Raw genomic sequence first — 22251 nt, forward strand, 5'->3', positions numbered from 1 at the left:
TGTCTCAACTTGGCGCAACCCTGCTGCGTTGTCTTCTTCTTCTCTGGTTTTTTTTTTTTTTTCCTCTACAAATTCTTTCGTTCAAGATCTGAAAAAAAATCTAAAGTGCAACCGTGAGAACTGTAACTTGTCACCGCAACTTATAGCAAGATGGTGTGGTTCTCCATGGAACATAAGATAGGGGAAGTCGAGGGAATTAAACCATACCATTGTTCGGGAATGTTACATAGCATCCTTGAGGAGTAGTGGTTCCAAAGAATCTCTCACTATAAGTGAGATGAAGGTGAGAGAAGAGGATAAGCAATAATGTGCAAAACCAATGTAAGGTCTAATCAAGATTAGGATAGAATGAGACCGATTATAGTGGACCAACCTCCAAGTAAGTAGAGTTTTATATATCCCCATGATACAAAATACCACCTCCGAACTAGAGAGAGCGGTTTGCCTTAGCTCTAAAATTATGCAAAAGAGCTCAACAAGTGTATACAAGAACTCTTGATAGAAAATAAAGATGTATATGCATATATGGAACATAAGGACATATATTGTATAAACCCCGAAAATCATGGTCACCAAATTAAGCATTAACACACACACACACACACACACACAAAAAACCAACTTCACCAAGCCATCTTTGATTGATCAATCAAACAGCACAAGTCAAAGTAAAACAATGGAAGGAAGCAAGTGGGACTCATCATGATGAAGCATTTACTGCCATTATGATCATTATTGCTTGTTGTTATAGTCCCAAGCAGCATTCCTTCTAATGTACCAATTTTATTTTTTTATTTTTTTTACTTGATAAAAGAAGCCAAGCGTTTGGCCATAGCCTTAGCATTCTCAGTCTCAATATTGAAGATATGGAATACATGGTGTTCACCCTCCACTTCAAACAATTCTATTTCGCCTTTCCACCCACTCTTCCTCACCATATCAACATACCAAACACCTCTATCCCTTTTCAAATCCTTCCCAGCCACACACACAAGCAACCGATCACACCCAAGCCCAGCCAAACTCGATGCACCTAGCCTTTCTGGATTGATCATTGGATTGTCAACACCACCAATTACTGAGGGATACACAAAGTTCCAAACTAAACTAGGCAAGCTCTTCTCGTGTACTTCCTTAGACTCTGACCCAATTGGCTTAGAGCTCCAATAATAAGGATGGACAAGATAAGCACCTAAAACTTTAACACCACAAGGCAAGCTCTCAACCCCAACTCTCATAGCTATATTATGTACTATATTCCCACCAGCACTATCACCCCCTATAAAAATTCTTTCAAAGTCACCGTTATTGATTAACCATGGATCTTTATCATTACCAGCTGATTGAAAGGCAGCCCATTGAAGTGCCGCCCAGTAGTCTTCATAAGCAGCTAGAAAAGGGTGCTCTGGTGCAAGTCTGTACTCGACTGAGACAACGACTACATTGATTTGGGAGACTAAGTTGCTGAGGTAGCAGTGGTAGAGGCTTGAGAAGGCGGATTCAATGCAAAAGCCATGACAGTGCAAGCTCAGAATCAAATGTTGAAGGAGAAGAAGCAACTATTCCAACGGCTAGTTCTCAGTCCAAAACGGTGTCGTGTAGTGAAATGGCTAAACACAAAACACGCTTAAAGTCTAACGGTGTCATTTCTCATTAAACCCAAACGATGTCGTTTAGACTATATCAGTTATTGAAGGCTGAAGGATCACGCACGTGTATGGTTCTGTTATGGCTCGTGTGAGACGGTTATGAGTCTGTTATACCAGAATCCGTTGAGCTTCTTCTCCTTCCTTCACTGATGTACCTGTATATATATTGTGTCCATTCACCAGTATAATTATTGTATTGTATTGTTCTCTTTATAGCAATAACATTTGAGCTTTTCAGTTTATCTTTTCCAGTCTCTGTTTTTCATTTCTGTTTTGAGTAACACAGTAACAGTGAGATAGAAAGTGGTTTTATCATGGTATCAGAGCATTGATCCATATCAATGGCTTCTACTCAGTCCAGTTCATCTTCTTCATCGTTTTCTTCAAGTACTGTGCCTGCTATGGCTTCTTCAAGTCTGCCAGTGAACTCTTCGTTGTTGTTGCTATCAAATATGTCATCTATGATGACTGTGAAGCTGGATGATGGGAATTATGTGGTGTGGAAACATCAAATCGAGGTAATTCTTGATACCTACAACATGATTGAGGTTCTTAATGACTCAGTCACTGCTCCAGATAGATTTCTTAAGGATTCATCTGGTAATTTTACTACTGAAATTGATCCAGCATTCATAGCTTGGAAGAATCGTGAACAGGCAATGTTCACATTCTTGAATTCAACTCTTTCTCCTGCAATTCTTGCTCTCACAGTTGGGCAAAAATCTGCTAGAGGAGTTTGGAGAGTGTTAGAGAAAAGATTTGCATCAATTTCAAGGTCTCATGTTATGAGTCTCCGTAATGAATTGAATGCAATTAAGAAAGGGAATGAATCAATTGATGGTTATTTTCAGAGAATTAAGCAAGCTTGTGACAGATTAGCTGCTGTGTCTATATTTGTGGATGATGAGGAGCTTCTTCACATTGTTCTTGATGGTCTTCCATCTAGCTATGACTCTTTTAGTTCTGCTATTAGAACTAGGAGTGATGTGTTGTCCATAGAAGAATTGAATGCATTACTTAATGCTGAAGAGAGAATTATTAAGAAAAGATCTAATGGTGTTGATCAAATTTCTATGGCTATGGCTGCAAACTTCCATTCACAAGGTTTTCCTAAGGGAAGAGGAGGAAGAAACTACAACCAGAGAGGGAGAGGTGCCCGTGGACATGGACCTCACTCTGGTGGAATGAATTCTCAATTTGGTGGGGGAAATTACTCCAACTTTGGTGGATCTGGCTCTCAGTTCCAAGGTTTTGGTGGATCTGGCTCTCAGTTCCAAGGTTTTAATCCTGGTAATCAAGGTTTTCCATCTCAAAATCAAGGTCAATCCAGTAGGCCTACTTGCCAGATATGTGGAAAGAATGGTCATTCAGCTCTTGATTGTTACCATCGAATGGACTTTGCATATCAAGGAAGGCATGCCCCTGCTAAACTTGCTTCAATGGTGGCCAATGCTGCTCAAGTTCAGGCTTCAAACTCTTGGCTCACTGACACAGGCTGCTCAGATCATGTAACTCCCAATTTGTCACAGCTGTCTCTTCATCAACAACCTATTCAAGGCAATGAGACTGTCACTGTTGGGAATGGTCAGGAACTGCCAGTCACTCACATTGGTAATGGTAAGCTTCAAACTCTAACTCATAACTTTAGGCTTGATAATATTCTAAGAGTGCCTGACCTTGCTTCTAACCTTCTGTCAGTTCATAAACTATGTCTCCAAAATAATGTTTTTTGTTATTTTGATGCCAACAAGTTCTTAATTCAGGATTTGCCCACGGGGAAGATCCTCTATGCAGGGTTGAGTAGAGATGGGGTCTATCCAATTCCATCCCTCTCTGATCTATCCTCATCCCTAAACCATTTCAAGTCCTCTGCCTTTGTGTCTGTCAAACCACACCAGATTCTGCTTTGGCATCACAGGCTTGGCCATCCTCACTCTAGAGTTTTATATTCTGTTCTTAAGACTGTATTTTCCTCTCTTTCTTTGTCCATGATTGATGAGGTTTGTTCCTCTTGTGAACATTGTATAAGTGCTAAGATGCACAGACTTCATTTGAATAAATCTTCAATTGTTTCCACTTCAATTCTTGAAATTGTGCATAGTGATGTTTGGGGTCCCTCTCCTATTACTTCCTTACTTGGTTTTAATTACTATGTACTTTTTGTTGATGATTACACTAGGTTCACTTGGCTGTTTTTGCTCAAGTCTAAACATGAAGTTTTGTCTGTCTTTAAGCATTTCAAGAACATGGTTGAAACTCAACATCATTCCAAACTTAAAATTCTAAGAACTGATAATGGTTCTGAATATACTAATGCTGAGTTTCAAGCCTATTGTTCTGCTCAAGGTATTCTCCATCAATCTTCCTGTCCTCATACCCCTGAGCAAAATGGAGTATCAGAAAGGAAGCATAGACATGTTGTTGAAACAGGTCTTGCTCTCCTTTATCAGTCCCATCTTCCCCTTAATTTCTGGTCATATGCTTTCACTGCTGCAACTTACCTTATCAATAGGCTTCCTTCATCAGTGTTAAAGTTTCAGTCTCCTTGGGAAAGATTGTACTCTAAAACACCTTCTGTTCATGCTCTTAAATCCTTTGGGTGTGCTTGCTATCCCTTTCTTAGACCCTATAATAAGAACAAGCTACAACCTAAGTCTACATTGTGTATTTTTCTTGGCTATCCACCTTTGTCTAAAGGGTATATTTGCCTTGATCCTACATCCAACAGAATCTATATTGCTTGCCATGTTTTGTTTAATGAAACTCTCTTTCCTTTTGCCACTAATCCCAATCTCACTAATCCTCATGTTCCTTTTTCTTCTTCATTGTCTGATTGGTTGTCTCATCCTGTCCCTACTTCTCTAGCATCTTCTACATCTGATGCTACTCCTCAAACTTCTTCCTTTTCTTCAGATTCTGAGTTGTTATCTTCTCTCCTTCCCTCATTTCTTTCTTCTTCTTCTCCTATCCCTGTTGTTCCTACTCCTGTTGATACTCCTTCCTCAGTGTCTGCCCCTTCTCCTTCTGTGCTACCAGATTCTGTCCAACCTTCTGTCTCACCTTCCAATCCTGCTCCTCTTGATCTTGTTCCTTCCTCCACAAATACTCATCCTATGGTTACAAGGTCTAAGCATGGAATATATAGGCCTAAGGTTATGCAGGTACAATGTGACTATACTGATGCAGAACCTCTTTCCTTTAAAATTGCTTCCAAACATCCTCAATGGGTGGCTACCATGGATGCTGAATTCCAGTTTTTACAGAAGCAACAGACTTGGTCCTTGGTTTCTCTCCCTCCTCTTAAGAATGTTGTGACTTGTAAATGGGTTTATAAGCTCAAAAGGCACATTGATGGGTCTGTTGCCAGGTATAAGGCCAGATTAGTGGCTCGGGGCTATCTCCAACAGTATGGATTGGATTATGATGAAACATGTAGTCCAGTTGTCAAGCCTGCCACTGTTAGACTCCTTCTTGCCTTAGCTGTACAACATGGTTGGAAATTGAAGCAATTGGATGTTTCCAATGCCTTTCTGCATGGTCTTCTCAAGGAGGAGGTTTTTATGGCTCAACCTCAAGGCTATGTTGATCCTTCTTTTCCTAATCATGTGTGTCTTCTTCACAAAGCCCTTTATGGTCTCAAACAAGCTCCTCGAGCTTGGTTTGAGAGATTTACATCTCAGCTTCTTCATGTGGGGTTCTGTGCTTCAGCTGCTGATGGCAATTTGTTCATCCTGAGGCATCACTCTTTTATTGTGTATTTGTTGCTCTATGTGGATGATATTATAATCACTGGTAATTGCTCTTCCTTTGTCTCTACCATTATCACACTTTTGGGCAGGGAGTTTGATCTTAAAGATCTTGGCTTGCTTCACTACTTTCTTGGCCTCCAGATTGACTCCACCTCTTCTGGTTTGTTTGTGCATCAGTCCAAATATGCCTCTGATCTTCTCAAGAAGTTTGGCATGACTGATTGCAAGCCTTGTAAGACCCCATGCTCTCCTAATCATCATCTTCTACCAAATGACAGCACCCTTTTATCTGATTCTAAATCCTATAGGAGCCTTGTTGGAGCATTACAGTACCTCACTTTCACCAGGCCAGACTTATCTTTTGCTGTTCAACAGGCCTGTCAACATATGAGCACACCTACCCAAAATCACCTTCAAGCTGCTAAACGCATCTTGAGGTATCTTCAAGGTTCACTTCATTTTGGGATTGCTTTTACTCCAGGTCCCATCTCCTTATCTGCTTATAGTGATGCAGACTGGGCTGGGGATCCTGTGGATAGAAGATCTATTACTGGTATGGTAGTGTTTTTTGGTAATTCCCCCATTACCTGGTCTGCTAAGAAACAATGCACTGTGTCTCGTTCTTCCACAGAGGCTGAGTATCGTGCATTAGCTTCTACCACTGCTGAGTTGTATTGGCTTCGAATGCTCCTTAGAGATTTTGGCATTTTTCTTCCTCAACCTCCGATTCTTTGGTGTGATAATGTTAGTGCTTTGGCCATTGCCTCCAATCCTGTGTTTCATGCTCGCACAAAGCACATCGAGGTTAACTACCATTTTGTTCGTGAAAAGGTCCTCAGACATGACTTGCTTCTTAAATTCATTTCCACTCATGATCAACTTGTTGATCTGTTTACCAAGGGTCTTTCCTCTCCCCGGTTTCGTTGGCTTACATCCAAACTTATGTGGAAATTCCCCATTCGTTTGAGGGGGGATGACAGTGCAAGCTCAGAATCAAATGTTGAAGGAGAAGAAGCAACTATTCCAACGGCTAGTTCTCAGTCCAAAACGGTGTCGTGTAGTGAAATGGCTAAACACAAAACATGCTTAAAGTCTAATGGTGTCGTTTCTCATTAAACCCAAACGATGTCGTTTAGACTATATCAGTTATTGAAGGCTGAAGGATCACGCACGTGTATGGTTCTGTTATGGCTCGTGTGAGACGGTTATGAGTCTGTTATACCAGAATCCGTTGAGCTTCTTCTCCTTCCTTCACTGATGTACCTGTATATATATTGTGTCCATTCACCAGTATAATTATTGTATTGTATTGTTCTCTTTATAGCAATAACATTTGAGCTTTTCAGTTTATCTTTTCCAGTCTCTGTTTTTCATTTCTGTTTTGAGTAACACAGTAACAGTGAGATAGAGAGTGGTTTTATCAAGCCACTGCCATGGAAGTCGACTAAGATGGGGAACTTTTGGTTTTGGTTGTGGGAAGTGAGTTTTGGGAGGTAAAGGCGAGCTGAGATGGAAGGGTTCTCTGAAATGGTTACGTCTTTGGATGAAACTCCAATTTCTGGGTCTTGATCAGGTGATGGTGGAACAATTGGTGTGCCTTCGAGGCGTTCCACTGAGCCGTCCTTGTAGACTCGGATCAAAGGAAGAAGCTCTATGGCTACTTCTTTGGTGGTGGAAGCCATTGCAGCCTTTGGTTGAGAGAGAGAGAAAATGGATGAATGAAACTATTAGCTATAGCTTGCAAAACTTTAATGGTGGAGGAAAAGGAAGACATCGTCAATTGGGATAGCTTATTTGGTGGAAATTGCTAAAAAGTACGTGGATAAAACTAAATATAGCTAAAATATTATAGTGTAACTCATTAATAGTATCAAAAAATATAATGAGACTCATAAATAATAGCAAAAATAAAATAAATAATAACAAAAATAAGTTAAATAGTAAAAAAAAAAATTGTCTTTCTCAACAAATACCAGACACAACCTATGTTGAACTTTGTGACAAAACTTCAGGGCCTGTTTGGTAGTAGCTTTCAAGTATTGTTGTTCAAAATGATGTGATACTGTGTTTAAAAAATGTTGTGAAAATACGTGTTTAAAGTACTCATAATGCAAAAAATTTGTTTGGTACCATGTTTCAAACAACATATTTTAAAATGTGAAAAAATATAATTGTGTTTTTGGTATATGTATATATTTTTATTTTTTAAGTGAACTTTCTAACAAGTACAATTATTTTGTTAATATTTATTAGAGAAGTACACTTGAGAGAGAAGGGAAAAAAAGAGAGAAAGAACTAAAAAAAGAAAAAGATGAGGTGTGCACGTGTGAGAGAAAGAGAGAGAGTTGTAGTTATGTGAAGTTTTATCAAGTGGATCTTATATTTTTCTAAATATTTACAAAAGTGTCATTGAGTACTGTTATTTGAAAACTGAAAATTAATAGAAGAAATTTTCTAAATTTAATATTTAAACACGCTAAAATAAGAAACGTAACTCAAATATTTGTAAATAAAATCTGTTACTAAACGTGTTGCTTTTTTGAGTTTACAATTTTCAGTTTTTAAACACTAAAAACTATTGTTTGACTACCTTACCAATGTGGCCAAACTACCTTACCTAACAGGCCGTCAGAATCTGTTCTCATCTTCTTGCCGACAATTATACGAATAAGTTGATAAAGACAAAACAAGTAGTAAAGATAAGCCAGTGGCCAGGTATGCATGACTTTGATCGGATTGTCTGGTGTCAATGTATATGGTTAGCATATCATTATTAGATGAATTATTAAAATATTAGTACATCATTTCATGACGTTGAATCAATTTAAATATTTGTTTGTAGGATATATATATATATATATATATATATATATGTTTTGACGACTATACTCGATACCACTTAGTAAGATACTATACCATAATAAACTATCATTCTTTCCCAAAAACTTAACATGTTAATAAATAAAAGTAAATTTAATCATTTAATCATTATTCTAATACTTAGATAATTAATGGATACCGATCGAATATACAAGACATCTTACATTTATAAATTTGCCAATAGAAGTAGTTACAAACACTTCAAGTGTTGTCAGTTTATTTTAATCGATTAGTGCTTACAAATATATATATATATATATATATATATATATTATTAAAATCATTATTTCGTGCATAATATATGGTACTAATCATTTTTTTTTGTTAAGGAAAGTACATATAAATTACAAGAGAGAGAGCATAACTAAATAAAAAGCAACAAAAAAAAGTGTAAAACGCAACATTCTGACGACACACATACAAATACTATGAAAGTGAAGCACACATGTAACTTGACTACCTTTCATGCCAAATACAAGGCTTATTTTGTTCCAAACCATTACTCATTTTCCTCAAAACCTTGATCATACTGAGAAACAAAACTGCGATTCGATGGGACTGGAATGTCTGCAGTCCCTTCCAACATTAGTAGAACTTTCTTCATTGAAGGACGAAGTGATGGGTCATATAGAATGCACCAAAGTGCCACTTTAACCATTCTCTCCAATTGTCTCATTTCGACCTTTTCATCATTGACCAGTTTACCTAACTCACCACATTCAAAGCATCTGTAAGACCATTCTTCAAGAATAGCCTCTTCTTCAGGAAGATTACTATCCACACACCTTCGACAACTTATAATCTCCAATAGGACTATTCCAAAACTGTATACATCTACTTTGACTGTCACAGGACATTTTAGCTGATGCCACTCTGGTGCAACATATCCCCTTGTGCCTCTAATACCAGTGGAGATTTTGCTTTGATCTGGCTTCAACAGCTTTGCCAATCCAAAATCAGATATTTTTGCACACCTATTTTCATCCATGAGTATGTTTTGAGGTTTTATGTCACAATGAATTATCTTTTCTACACACTCTTCATGGAGATAAAAAATTCCTCTTGCGATGTTGCAAGCAATTCCCATTCTTTCATCCCAAGAGGGTTTTTTTTTCAGGCTTGAAGAGTACGTCTGCAAGTGACCCATTGCACATGTACTCATACACCAAAAGCCTATTTGGTCCATCATGGCAATACCCTAGAAGACGGATTAAATTTTTATGATGTGTTCTCCCAATAACTTTCATCTCAGTTTGAAACTCTCTTTCCCGATCAACCAACAATCTCTCTAGTTTTTTCACAGCTACAATCTTCTGGCCATTCTCTATTGTCCCTTTATAAACTATGCCAAATGATCCTCTACCAAGTTCTTCCTTGAACCCATTAGTTATTTTTTCAAGTTCTATATAAGTAAATGATCGTGGACCAACATCCTCATCGCTTAAGACAATGTTTCCCGTATTTAATATATTTTCATTTGCAAATATACGGGATCTGTAAATAACAATTCCAGAAATGGCCAACATAATAAATGCAAAAATAACTAATGAAACACCAATAATTAGGATTTCCAATCCTTTTTTTTTTGTCACATTTCCATCGGAAGAGGGTGTAGATGTACGTACCTTGATGAAGGCCAAGGTTTCTTTTGGATCATTAGAGATTTTGATGTTCACAAATCTCAAAGGAAGCTTTTGTTTTCCGCATACCTCGTCATTGAATAGCGCAGCTTCACAGCTACAGTCCTGCAAACATGCATCATTGCAATCCTGTTTCGTTAACAATACTGACCGATTATAAGTAAGATTCTCCCATATGATACCAGACACTTCTTCCATGGTGGTATTCATGCCTTTTTCATTGCAATTTTCTGTGGTGGAATTCCTTTCACAGCCTGAAGTCCTTTTGCTCTCATCAATAAATACAAAACCAGGAAGACATGTGCAATTTATATCATTACCACCTGGGTCACAAAATGCATTGACACCACATAAACCCCTAGGAAAACATATGTTAACGCCTGTTTCATTTAAAGGTGACCATATAATTGACCAACTACCATTCTGTTCCTGCAGATTGTATGAGTATAGCCGCAAGAATCCATCATCCTCCATTCTCAGACGGTAGAGTACGGTACCCTTTGCAGAATTTCTTGATTGAGATACAGTCAAATTGAAAATGCTGTTGGTCACGTAAAGTAAACCTTGATCATCAAGGTTTAGATTCCCATTAGGTACACCGTTACTTGTTGACCAATAGCCATATTCCAATGTTAAATTGGTTCCAACTGGATATAGCGCGACATATCCATCTTGTTGCATAACGGCACGAAATCTACCCGTTGATTGGTTAGACTCAGACACACTGGACTTTAACACAACAGAATCGTTAGGAAGGAGTCGCTGAGTTGGTAAAAGAGTATCTGTTGGATTTTGGAAACTCTCCCATATTGATTGGTTATCTGAATTATAGACAACAAAGTTGCCCGTATCAAGCATGGAAGCTGAACTTGCAGGATCAAAATTTGCCACGCTTGTCTCTGTGCCTTGCGCTGATTGCAGAACCAAACGTCCATCACTTGTGAAATTCAATGTGACTTGAGTAGAAACTGGAGGATTGTCTCGGTTGGCTGTCCAGACTACAGTCTTTTGAGGAATCCCAGCAAGAAAAACTCCTACAGCATAGCCATTGCCTTGCTTGTAGAATCCAAAGGCATATAGACCAGAAGGTGATAGCCATGAAGAGTTAGTGGTAGGTGTTAAAATAGAGCCTGGCTTCACAATAGATTTCCCTTGTTGAGCATTTACTGTGAAAATGGATGAGAGGAGAAAAAAAAGGAAGATAGGAGTCATCATTGAAGAATGGAATAGCTCTCTGTGTGCTTTGGTTGAACTAAGATATCCAGCTTCGTATATATGGTCAATAAAACGCGCACAAAGCAATAAAACAAAAAAACAAAAAAACAAAATTCTTTTTTCTCTTTTGGGTCAATACAATACAAAAGAGTGGCTCAATACAAAACAAAAGAGTGCTTCTTGCTGTCTTCCCATTAATGGCGGTCTTGGACTTCAATCAAGGGCCATCATACTGTTAGAATAATGTTGCCCAACATAATATATATGATACCTTTATTATTAACAAATAAATATTCAGTCTCTTGTGAAATTATGCAATACTTTTATAATGTAAGATATGGATATATTGAAATACATCTACTTGATTTAGTAGACTAAGATTATGAATGCATTCATTGTAGTCCTTGACTTGACCATATCCATTATGATATAGCTTATTCTGATAGGTACATTGTTGGACCATGATGGAAAGGAGGTGCAAGTTAAAATTGCTCAGACTATAAAAGACAATAAAGGCTAGTCTTTCGATGGTTAGTGCATAATAATCTCGAAAGTCCTTCCATAATGAGATTCATGTACATTGAGTGTTGGCTTTAATAAATCTATTGTGTCATTATCAGTAACTTGAACTCCTATTAAAGGTGTTGTCGTTATAGTAGTTCTGGATATGAACGATAGATGAATCCATGTATTAGCATAGAGTTACAAAAGTAATAACACATTAATGAACTTCTTCATTAATGAATCTAATTAATAAAGTTGTTTATTAACAAATGTAACATATCTATTACATGAAGTGTTATTACGATAGGAAGAATTTTATGGCTGGTCATGTCCTTTCTGAATAATATAAATATTGTCAAGGCCACACTTGCAAGGAGGTGTAAAAAGAGAAAATAAAACTCTTGTTAATCCTGACCAACTAGGGAGAGCATCCTGATTGCTTGTGAGGTCCTTGAATAACATAATCTAGTATGTATATTTCTCACATCTTATTGTTGAATTTTATTACATATGCACATGATATAATTGTTAATTGATGGATGTATTATATGTGTTTCTCTTGAATTATTACTTTTTAAGTATAATTCCAACACATACTTAATGCCAGTATCTTGATAATTTACCTTAATGGCTTCACTAGTCACTTTCTATATATACAAAGGAAATGAATTGAAGTCTCCAAGAAATGTAGGGACAAGCTAGTGACAACAAAGAAATGAAAAGCTTTCAATAAATGCCTTAAATTTATAAGGGCAATCTTTTAAAAATTCCAAGATGAACAAATTCACTGTCAAATAGAAGTTCAAAAGCAGAATAACCCTATTCTTCATAAACTTAACAACAATTACTAAATTGAGCTCTTAAGTCCACAGGCATTTATGAAATGGATGTGTTCCAAACGTGAACCTCCAATCTACGACTCCTACACCACCTTTGAAGGTTTGCTCCAACGTAGACCTCTAATCTGCTACTTCAAGATCATACTTGAAGGTTTAAATCTAGCACTCTCTTGATGATTGGTTTGTAGCAACTCTAGATCTATCGGTTTAAATTGTATGTAGACTGATTTTCGGTAGAGACTTTGAAAGAAGAAGGAACATAACTTTTTTAGATCTCAAAAAGCAACTCCAAAGTCTTAAGAAAATGTGTCTTAAGGTTTTCTTTATATACTAAGGGAATAGATCTCAAACCCTAATCACTTGATGGGTTGGTGGGTTGAAAATCTGTTTTAGTGAAAATGCATTTCTATTGGTCGAGATTAATTTTGTTCGGTCAAAAATTTACGTTCTTGATCTGTTGAAATGAATCGAATTTATGTTCTTGCACACTGAAAACCAAAACCTTGAGCACTTGTCTTGACCTTCCTATAGACTCTAAAGACTATAACAAAACAAGTTTTTGTTTACGTGCTTGTCAACAAAAACCTAGATGTATAAATCCTAACAAGAGCTTTAAGTTTAAGTGCACATTGTCATAAATAAAAAAAAAAATGTAATATTATCTTACGAAGCCCATTGTTAATTGATAAGACATTTGAGAAAAGAATCTAAATGGGGAAGATTATAATAACAAAAGAATCCATGTCGTGAGTGATTAGTTAGTTAGCCCAATTGATAAAAGAAAAATTACATGAATTGGGCTATTATTTTGTTGTGCCACAAATTTACATAAATTTCTTTCTAACCATCAAATTATTCAGACTTCAGACGCCACTCGATTAGCATGATATAGAGGTGAAATACTAAACAGAAATACAGGTTAGAATTCCACTATATCTTCCTTTATGGTTTGTCCCACCATTCAACCACTTTTTTCTTCCATGATTTCACATTTCCACTCATAGCTTGAATCTGTTGGGGATTTCACCATATCAAGGAGTAGTAATGAAAGAATAAAATGAACACATCAAGTAAATAGAAATTAGTGACTGACTTGAAGGCACAATTGAATGTTATTCTTACACAATATTTGTCTCCATACGCAAGTTGCTAAAAGGTTTCTAAAAACTTGTCCCCAGGATACAACCAAGTTCATTACAAATAACAATTTTGGAGAATACCCACAGGATTTCTTGTGTTTTTTTTTTTTTTTTTTTTTTTTTATAGATCAAAAATGTATTGACCCCTTGTGATAAATTAATTGATTAATTAGCCAAATGTATTAATTAATCAAATTAACATGCAAAGTACGTGGCAGCACAGTCAAATCACCAATTAAACTAAGTATGCAGTGAAAATAAAATTGACACGGTAATTTGTTTACGAATAGGGAAAACCTACACGGCAAAAATCCCACCGGGTGATTTTAAGGTCACCACTCCCGAGAATCCACTATTATCAAAACAAGCGGTTACAAGTAAAGGAATCCCAGTACCTTATACCAACTTACAGTTGAACCCTTACCCCAATACCTAATTGGACTTGTTCTATAGTGACAATCTCTCCTTTCAATGCACAGCTCCCAGTATGTAACTAACCAATTGCGCAAATCCTAGTACGCGTCTTCAATCACCAACTAGAGAAGGTTGTTGGCTGTAAAGTTCTTCAATTCATCTAGACGATGAAGATCATGCCCAAACATACATTCACGGATTAGATGAAAAACAGTCCTGAAAAACTGAATTTCATAAATCTCGATAGATAGCCATCTATCGAGCTAGCTATCGAGGCACGGGCTTCACAGCTTTTTAAACCTCGATAGATGTTAGCTGTCGAGTTTTAATGAACAACACTTTCTGACTTGGTTCTTGGACAGACTTGCATGGCTTTAACACTTGAACTTGAAACCTTGTTTCTTAAAGTATTAAATACATCCTAGATCTACCCAATTACAAGTAAAGTGCGTTTTGTCAAAGGATTAACCAATTTACAATAACATAATAATCTCCCTCTTTGGAAATCTGTTACAAAACCACAACAAACAAATGAACATATGAGAGAAGTCATAAATCACTCAACTCATATTCACTTGTTCAATACAATAAAATCTATCCTAACACAAACTCTTGAAAAATTTTGCAAGAAGAGAGTCTATGGCAAGAAAGACTTTGACAACCTGTATTTTTGAAACACTTTAAACAAAACTCATCACGACATCTTAATGTGAAACAGAAATAATAGATTGCATACATAATACAAGAAACATGTGTATAAAGAAAGAAAAGAAACAACACTTGGAGAGATAGGTGAAAGAACATACATCAATAATATATAAAGCAAATATAAATACAATTGTATGTCAAAACGGTCACACATCCAAGATGTAATGTATCTGAAATAGAAAGAAAAGAAAAAGTACATCAAAAACTTCACTACATCCCTAAACGTGCACTCTTCCCCTAACAAAAAACTCCTATACTAACCCTCCCCCTAACTATGACTACTCTTATATCCAAAACTACTTCCCCTTTTTGTCACGAGTGACAAAGGGTAAGAGTGTCAAGTAGACATCTCGTCAGCACTAGAAGAGCTAGCATCTCCATCATCCTCATCATCGGAAGCAGTAGCATCATCATTATCATCGTCACCCTTAGAAGCCTCTAGAGTAGGTGGAGGAGAAGCAATGAAGCCACCCATGACCGCCTGGCATTGTGCAATATGACCAACACGGGTGTTCACCTGACACAACTCATCACTGAGAGTGTCGAGGTGAGCATCCATGCGCCGAAGCTGCGCCATGATGTCCTTGAGAGACACACCACTCGTAGAAGAAGAGGGAGCTGATGTGGATGGAGCTGAAGGAGTGGGCGGAGCTGTCGTCTGCGTCTGGGTCTGCCTCAAGCGAAGCTGTGCAAAACTCCGCTTTACAGTAGCGGCGTCAATGGCACACATAAACGAAAAGTGAGGAGACTCAGGATAGACAACGAAAAAATGGCGGAGGAGTCTCGTGATAGCGGAAGGAAAAATAAGCTTATCACGAGTTGTCGTGTCCCTATATACATCTATAAGGGAAAAAATAAAGTGAGAGGGAAAATCAATAGTGAGACCCTCAATGAGGGATAACAAAAATCGAGCGCGAGGCTCTGTGATAGAGTTATAGTAAGACAGTGGATGGAGAACAAATGTCATCACCATGTTTAGGAACCTTAGACCTTTAGCAAAGGCCGAGTAAGGGGTGTTTTGGCAGTCACCCTAAGAAGATGGTGTCTAACAAAATAGAGATGCGAGCTTGTCTTTAGACATAGTCCTCAGATGCTCAGAACTAGGGTAGTCAAGATACGCTATCCTAGGTATGTATAGTACCTCAGCTACAATAGCTGAAGTAAATACCATGCGCACACCTCGAACGTGAGTGATAAAGAGAGGTGTAGAGTAGTCAAATCCGTGCATATTGAAGTAAAACTCCTGTATTATCACGGAAGGGCACGTGACCAGAGCGCCACATAGTGGCTCCCAACCCCTACTATAGATGACAGTGGGTGGGTTAGTGTTAGAAAAATCTGACAGAACGACTTGGCATTCCGAATGAATGCTGCGTCATGAAAAGTTCTCAAAGAAGTCTGATTTGGCCTTCTCATCACAAAACCTAACGGAAGAGGGAGTAGGGTCAGAAGGAATAGAGGAAGACGATGCCCCGAAACGAAGAGGATTTCAGGATGGAGTAGACTTACGCTTAGGTGCCAGGATGTCACTAACGTAAGAGGGAGAAGGGGGGGGAAAGAAACACTCAGAAAAGTCCCGAAACAATTCAAATATATAAAAATATATAGAATGTAAAGGACATATGTATGAGAATGCATGAACATGTGACATGCAAAAATAAATTCATCATGGGCTCAGTCCAATCCAAACCTACCAGCACACAATAGAGCACAAAGTAAAACACACATCTAAAATGCATGAAACATTATTATAATGCACATGTGATGCAATGCATGAAGTTTAAAGATCATTTAAACAAAAACCCATCCCAAAATTTTAACAAAAACTCAAAAGTTTTGAAAAATTTCAACCAATTTCAAAAACCCCAAAAGTTAGGTGAAAGATCATGAACATGCATGATAAAGATGAAGAAAGTGTCATACCAGAAGAGAAATAAGGATCTTGAGACCGAAAATGAAGTGAGGAATGTGAAGGGTTTGAGTTTGAGGTGTTTGGGAGTGAGAGAGGAGAGAATCTGTCAAGAGAGATCGAAGGTAGTGAGATCAAAAACCTTTTAGCTGTCGAACCAGCTAACGAGGAGCTATCGAGGATCAGTCCAAAGGATTTCAACATAAAGAAGCTCGATGGATCAAGGTAGCTATTGAGCAGCTATCGAGGAGATAGAAAGTTTCTTGATTGATCAAACTAGATATCGAGAGCTATTGAGATTGCGATAAAAATGAACTGAAGAGTCTCGATAGATAGCTTATCTGTCGAGAGCTATCGAGAAGCTATCGAGATTGCTTAAAATCAGTTTTTCAAAGAAGAGAAAAACATAGATGTGAATGCAATCAAACATGCTCCTTAAACACAAATCCAACCAACATTTTAAGCTCTCAAAAACATCTCTCAACAATAAAAATGATGGGCATTTAGATCCAAAACACAAACACACACACACACACTAAACAAGTCTAACCAATTTTTATATTTCAAAAACTAGTTAAGATAGTTTAGTGAGCATACATTAACACAAGTATTCCTTATGATGGCCAAATCACATTGTACCCGCACATGTATCAAGAGTAGCAAAGAATATTGCGTGTTGTATGTGAAAAACATCGCAAGATTGCATGAGTGTCTACATGTTATGATGATTTAAGATATGAGAAAATCACTTCAACTCACACACAATCATTACTGTTTGATGGGGACTATCACTTTCGAGGTACATCCTATAACTCTCACATCTCCTCGAAGACACGCTTGCAATCATATTTAAAGAATTTTGATTCTTTTTGCTTTTTATTTTTCTTTGCATATTTTCTTTTTAAGCGAATCATGCATGGGTATATAAGAGAGAGACAATAAATACTCAATGATGGTAAGCTTTTGACATTGTACTTTTGCTATGCCGAAGCATACAAATGTCATTTCATGTTTGGCAGGTAACAATGGTGAGATGGTTATTTATGCCTTTCTCTTAGGATTTTCTAATCCTTCAAATCAAAAAAGAGTGATACGAGTGTTAAGTATAAAAGATTACTTAATCTAACTCATCACAAACACGAGTCACAAAACTCACTTGCTTAGTTGTGCATAGAGATGCTCATCTAAACGACAAAAGATACAAAGTTTAGAAAACTTTGTTTCAATAGCCATCCAAGGTACACAGGTACCAATGTACGCAGCACACACTGTTTTTGTATTTTTCAAATTTTCAATTTTTTTAAATTTAATTTTTATAAAATAAACCAAAACTGAAAAGAAAACAAAGAAAAAAAAATTAAACAAAGCAATGCATAAAACTAGACTGACTCAAAACAATAAAGCAAAACACACAAGTAATGCAAGCAAAAACAAGAAGAGGAGAGAGAAAAAGTGACAGAATCACTTGAAACCTTTTTCCTTCCATACCTTGGAAGAACCTTTCCATTTGGTGAACCCCTGATCCGGTGGTGAAGGGGAAGAATTGAAACCGTTCAAGTTTGAAAAGAATATGAGGGCTTTGAGAAGATCTCTAAGGGGAGCAAAAGAGGATGAAAACTGATTCTAGTTTCCCAATGAAATCATGTCGTTGCTCTTTTGAGTGGCTAAACACTTATAGCAATTAGGTTGAGTATGACCGGCTGCTCCACAATGATGACAGAGATGCAACTTCTACTATTTAGGCTTTTGAGAGTTAGCCTTCTTAGCCCTAGGGTTTTTAACTTCTTTCCTATCCTGCTTAGGGGGTGCTCCTAAGATAGATTTACCCGTGTCTATGTTCTCACTAGCTAAGTCATTTTTAACAACATTGTTCTCAGTTTCAATATTATTAGCAGGAGGAACAAAAATAGTAGCACTAGTAGAAGCAATAGTAGGAGAAGAGAAATCATACCCTAAACCTGTTCGATTAGAAGCAAATTTCTAAATATTGAGCATCTCATCAAGCTTTGCACTTGAAGTCCTCTCTAATTGAGCTCTGACTTGAAATAGCTCCGCTTCAAGTTTCTTGGTCTTCTCAGCCAAGAAATTATTCTCAAACCTCAGTACTCCAAGGCTTCAACAAACTTTATGGAAAGCTCTTCTCATTCCAGCTCTACATCACTAAGCTTCTTGGTGGTCAACCTATACATCTTCTCATGCTTTTCTGAGACCTTGTATAACTTTGTATAGGCTGTGTGGATGTCATCTTGTTCATCCATCTTCTCAAACTTAGACTCCACCAATTCCTCTTCTTCAACCACATCTTCAACAATCCCCTCAGTAGGATTGATCGTGGCAGTGAAGGCATTCATAATTCCATCATCTTCATTTTCTAAATCATCCTCAGGTTCTATGTCACTTAATGTAGCAACAAGTGCCTTGCTCCTTCCAATGCTCTTGAGATATGTGGGACACTCTTGTTTCATATGCCGAAGGCTTTGACACCCGAAACACTTTGGTCCTGAAGGAACAGTGTACTGACCGCCATCCCTAGTATCCATCTTCCCTTTATCTTGGCTTTTGAATTGAAAGGAACTAGATTGCTTACAGTCCTTGTCGAAGCCCTTCCTATTGGCATTCTTCATGAACTTTTTGAATTGCCTTGTAATGTAGGACTTCATCTTAGAATCTTCATCGTCTGAAGACTCATTAGTATCACTGCTCTTGGCCTTCAATGCCATGCTCTTGCCCTTACCCGACTTACCAATTCTTATTACATCTAACTCATAGGTCTGCAGATTTCCAACCAGCTCTGTCAAAGGAATCTCATCAATGTCCTTTGATTCGTCGATCACAGTGATCTTGGCATGGAATCTCTCGAGCAGAGATCTGAGCACCTTTCTCACAATCTTGGGTTCAGGAATGGTTTCCCCCAAATTGAAAGCTGAGTTCACTATGTCCTTATGCTTGGCATATAACTCATCAAATGACTCATCCTCCTCCATCTTAATCTCTTCGAAGCTAGTAGCGAGTGTTTGAAGCTTCGATTCCTTGACAGCCTTTGTTCCCTCATAAGTTGTTTGGAGAATGGTCCATACTTCCTTCGAAATTTCAGTGGAGGATATCTTTTTGAACTCCTCATTTGTGACCACACTGAATAAGGCATTTAAAGCCTTACTGTTGAAGTTTTCCACCTTGATCTTGGCATCATCCCAACTGGTTGGTGCTTCCTTCGGCTTGGTCTAGCCTATCTCTACAACTTGCCATACTTTCTCATCTAGAGACTGCAAGAAAGCTCTCATGCACACTTTCCAGTATGCATAATTAGTGCCATCAAATAAAGGAGGTATAATGAGAGACTATCCTTTATCCATGACAAATAGGGGTCAATGGATCACACAGTAAAGATTAACCTTAATCAGAGTGTGTTTGCTCTGATACCACTTGATAGGCCAAAAAACGTATTGACCCCTTATGATAAATTAATTGATTAATTAGCCAAATGTATTAATTAATCAAATTAACATGCAAAGTATGTGGCAGCACAAAAAAATCACCAATTAAACTAAGTATGCAGTGGAAATAAAATTGACACGGTGATTTGTTTACAAATAGGAAAAACCTACACGGTAAAAATCCCACTGGGTGATTTTAAGGTCACCACTCCCGAGAATCTACTATTATCAAAACAAGCGGTTACAAGTAAAGGAATCCCAGTACCTTATACCAACTTACAGTTGAACCCTTACCCCAATATCCAATTGGACTTGTTTTGTAGTGACAATCTCTCATTTCATTGCACGGCTCCTAGTACGTGACTAACCAATTATGCGGATTTCAGTACGCATCTTCAGTCACCAACTAGAGAAGGTTGTTGGCTGCAAAGTTCTTCAATTCATCTAGACGATGAAGATCATGAAGTTGCTTGGTTACAAAACCTACGGTATACAAACACAGCAGCTTCGTCAAGAACTAGGGCAAACTAGGTTTCCGATCACACTCTTCTTCACTCTTGTGAAATTTGCTCTTATGCAACTTGTGTTACCTTCAACAGCCCTTAAAATAATCTTTATATATATTTAGGATTGGGCATAGCCATTTATCGAGCTAGCTGTCGAGGCACGGGCTTCACAACTTTTTAAACCTCGATAGATGCTAGTTGTCGAGTTTTAATGAACAACACTTTCTAACTTGGTTCTTGGACAGACTTGCATGGTTTTAACACTTGAACTTGAAACCTTGTCTCTTGAAGCATTAAACACATCCTAGATCTACCCAATTACAAGTAAAGTGTTTGTCAAAGGATTAGTCAATTACATAAAGTAGTGAAATATGTTCCTAACATATGAAACACATGCCCTAACATTTTTAACTTACTATTTTAAGTGAACATAAACCTCTATTTATACCCGTTGGGTTATAGCCCTTCAAAAGGTATGTATAAAGAGTTAGAATGTTTCATAAAACCGTTCACAAGGCTTAAAATCTTTTCAAACATTTAGAACGGTTATTAGAGAGTTAAAATGTTTCATAAAACCATTCACAAGGCTTGAAACCTTTTCAAACGTTTAGAACAGTTATTAGAAAATTCTGCCAAAATTCTGTTTTCACGAGTCTCGATCAATTGAGAGAATTCGAGCATCAATCGAAAGCTCTTTTCAATTGATCGAACAAGAATCGAGTACCAATCAAAATAAGCAGAGACTCCAGGATAATTTCCTTTACTTCGATCAATCAAACAAAATTCTCAACCAATCAAACATACTGAATTTCGAATTTTCACTTAGAAAATTCTAAAACTTGAATTCTTACTTTATTCATTTTACAAATGAATACTCTTTAACCTTATATCATTATTACAACCTATCCTTGTACATATCTATATATACAATAGGTTCACCTTAGAAGGCTTAAGTTTAGTTCTTCTTTTATTAATCATCTTTTGTTTTTGTTTTTTTTTTTTTTTTTCTAAGAAGATTTTTATTAATCAACTAAGCCTTGTGATGTTCACAAAACATAAACCAATTCACAATTTCTAAGCCCAAAAGAGAAAAGAAATTTTACATGAATTGGGTTTTTTTTTTTTTAGCTGAAACTTTAATCCATTATCTCTATGCATCTTAATTGATGTTATATCATTATATCATTATTACAACCTTATATCATTATTACAAACTATCCATGTATATACCTATATATACAACAATCCCCCATTAGGTTGCAATAATATATGTCTTACTTTATTGATAGTCTATCATGCATAATGGAAAGTGATAATGCAAGAAATCAACAGTTGAGTTCCTCATCTTTGTCAATGGACGAAGTGAGGTTGAATATGTCTTCGATGCGAAACCTGCAATATGATTCGAAATGGGGATAGAATGGTCTTTGCCAAAAATATTCTGATGATTAAGTAAGAAAAAGAAGGCGTTTTAAGAGAGAAATTGACTTGGGAGTACCTTTTGGATGAATTTTTGTGTGTACCTTTTGATTTTGTTTTCTCTTTCTTTTATAGCTGCTTACCACCTTAATGGGTAATGATTCTTCGTATTTATGAGCAACGACTAGTGCGTTACAATCAGGTACCCTGATGTGCACAACTCCTTTGTTACCATTGCTCCATCTA

At 37.1% G+C, this 22251-nt stretch overlaps 1 protein-coding gene and 1 pseudogene across 1 annotated transcript; both read right to left on the reverse strand.

Annotated features, from left to right (window-relative positions):
- Window positions 1-705: 705 nt before the first annotated feature.
- On the reverse strand, window positions 706-7080 carry LOC115963916 (2-hydroxyisoflavanone dehydratase-like). Its single transcript, XM_031083153.1, has 2 exons — window positions 6821-7080; window positions 706-1512 (listed from the first exon to the last, which is right to left on the reverse strand). Exons 1-2 carry the CDS (start codon window positions 7078-7080, stop codon window positions 801-803), a joined length of 972 nt encoding a protein of 323 aa, XP_030939013.1. The 3' UTR covers window positions 706-800.
- Window positions 7081-8641: 1561 nt separating this feature from the next.
- LOC115963913 lies at window positions 8642-11132 on the reverse strand (annotated as a pseudogene).
- Between the last annotated feature and the right edge of the window lie 11119 nt (window positions 11133-22251).

The sequence above is a fragment of the Quercus lobata genome, chromosome 10 (genome assembly GCF_001633185.2).
Source record: "Quercus lobata isolate SW786 chromosome 10, ValleyOak3.0 Primary Assembly, whole genome shotgun sequence".
NCBI lineage: Eukaryota > Viridiplantae > Streptophyta > Magnoliopsida > Fagales > Fagaceae > Quercus > Quercus lobata.

Excerpts from the sequence above, each read along its gene's own strand:
- LOC115963916 (XM_031083153.1), bottom strand. The coding sequence starts at position 7,080 with ATGGCTTCCACCACCAAAGAAGTAGCCATAGAGCTTCTTCCTTTGATC. Across the intron at positions 1,513-6,820 it reads GACTTCCATGGCAGTGGCTT|CTTTTGCATTGAATCCGCCT; the intron begins GATAAAACCACT and ends GCACTGTCATGG.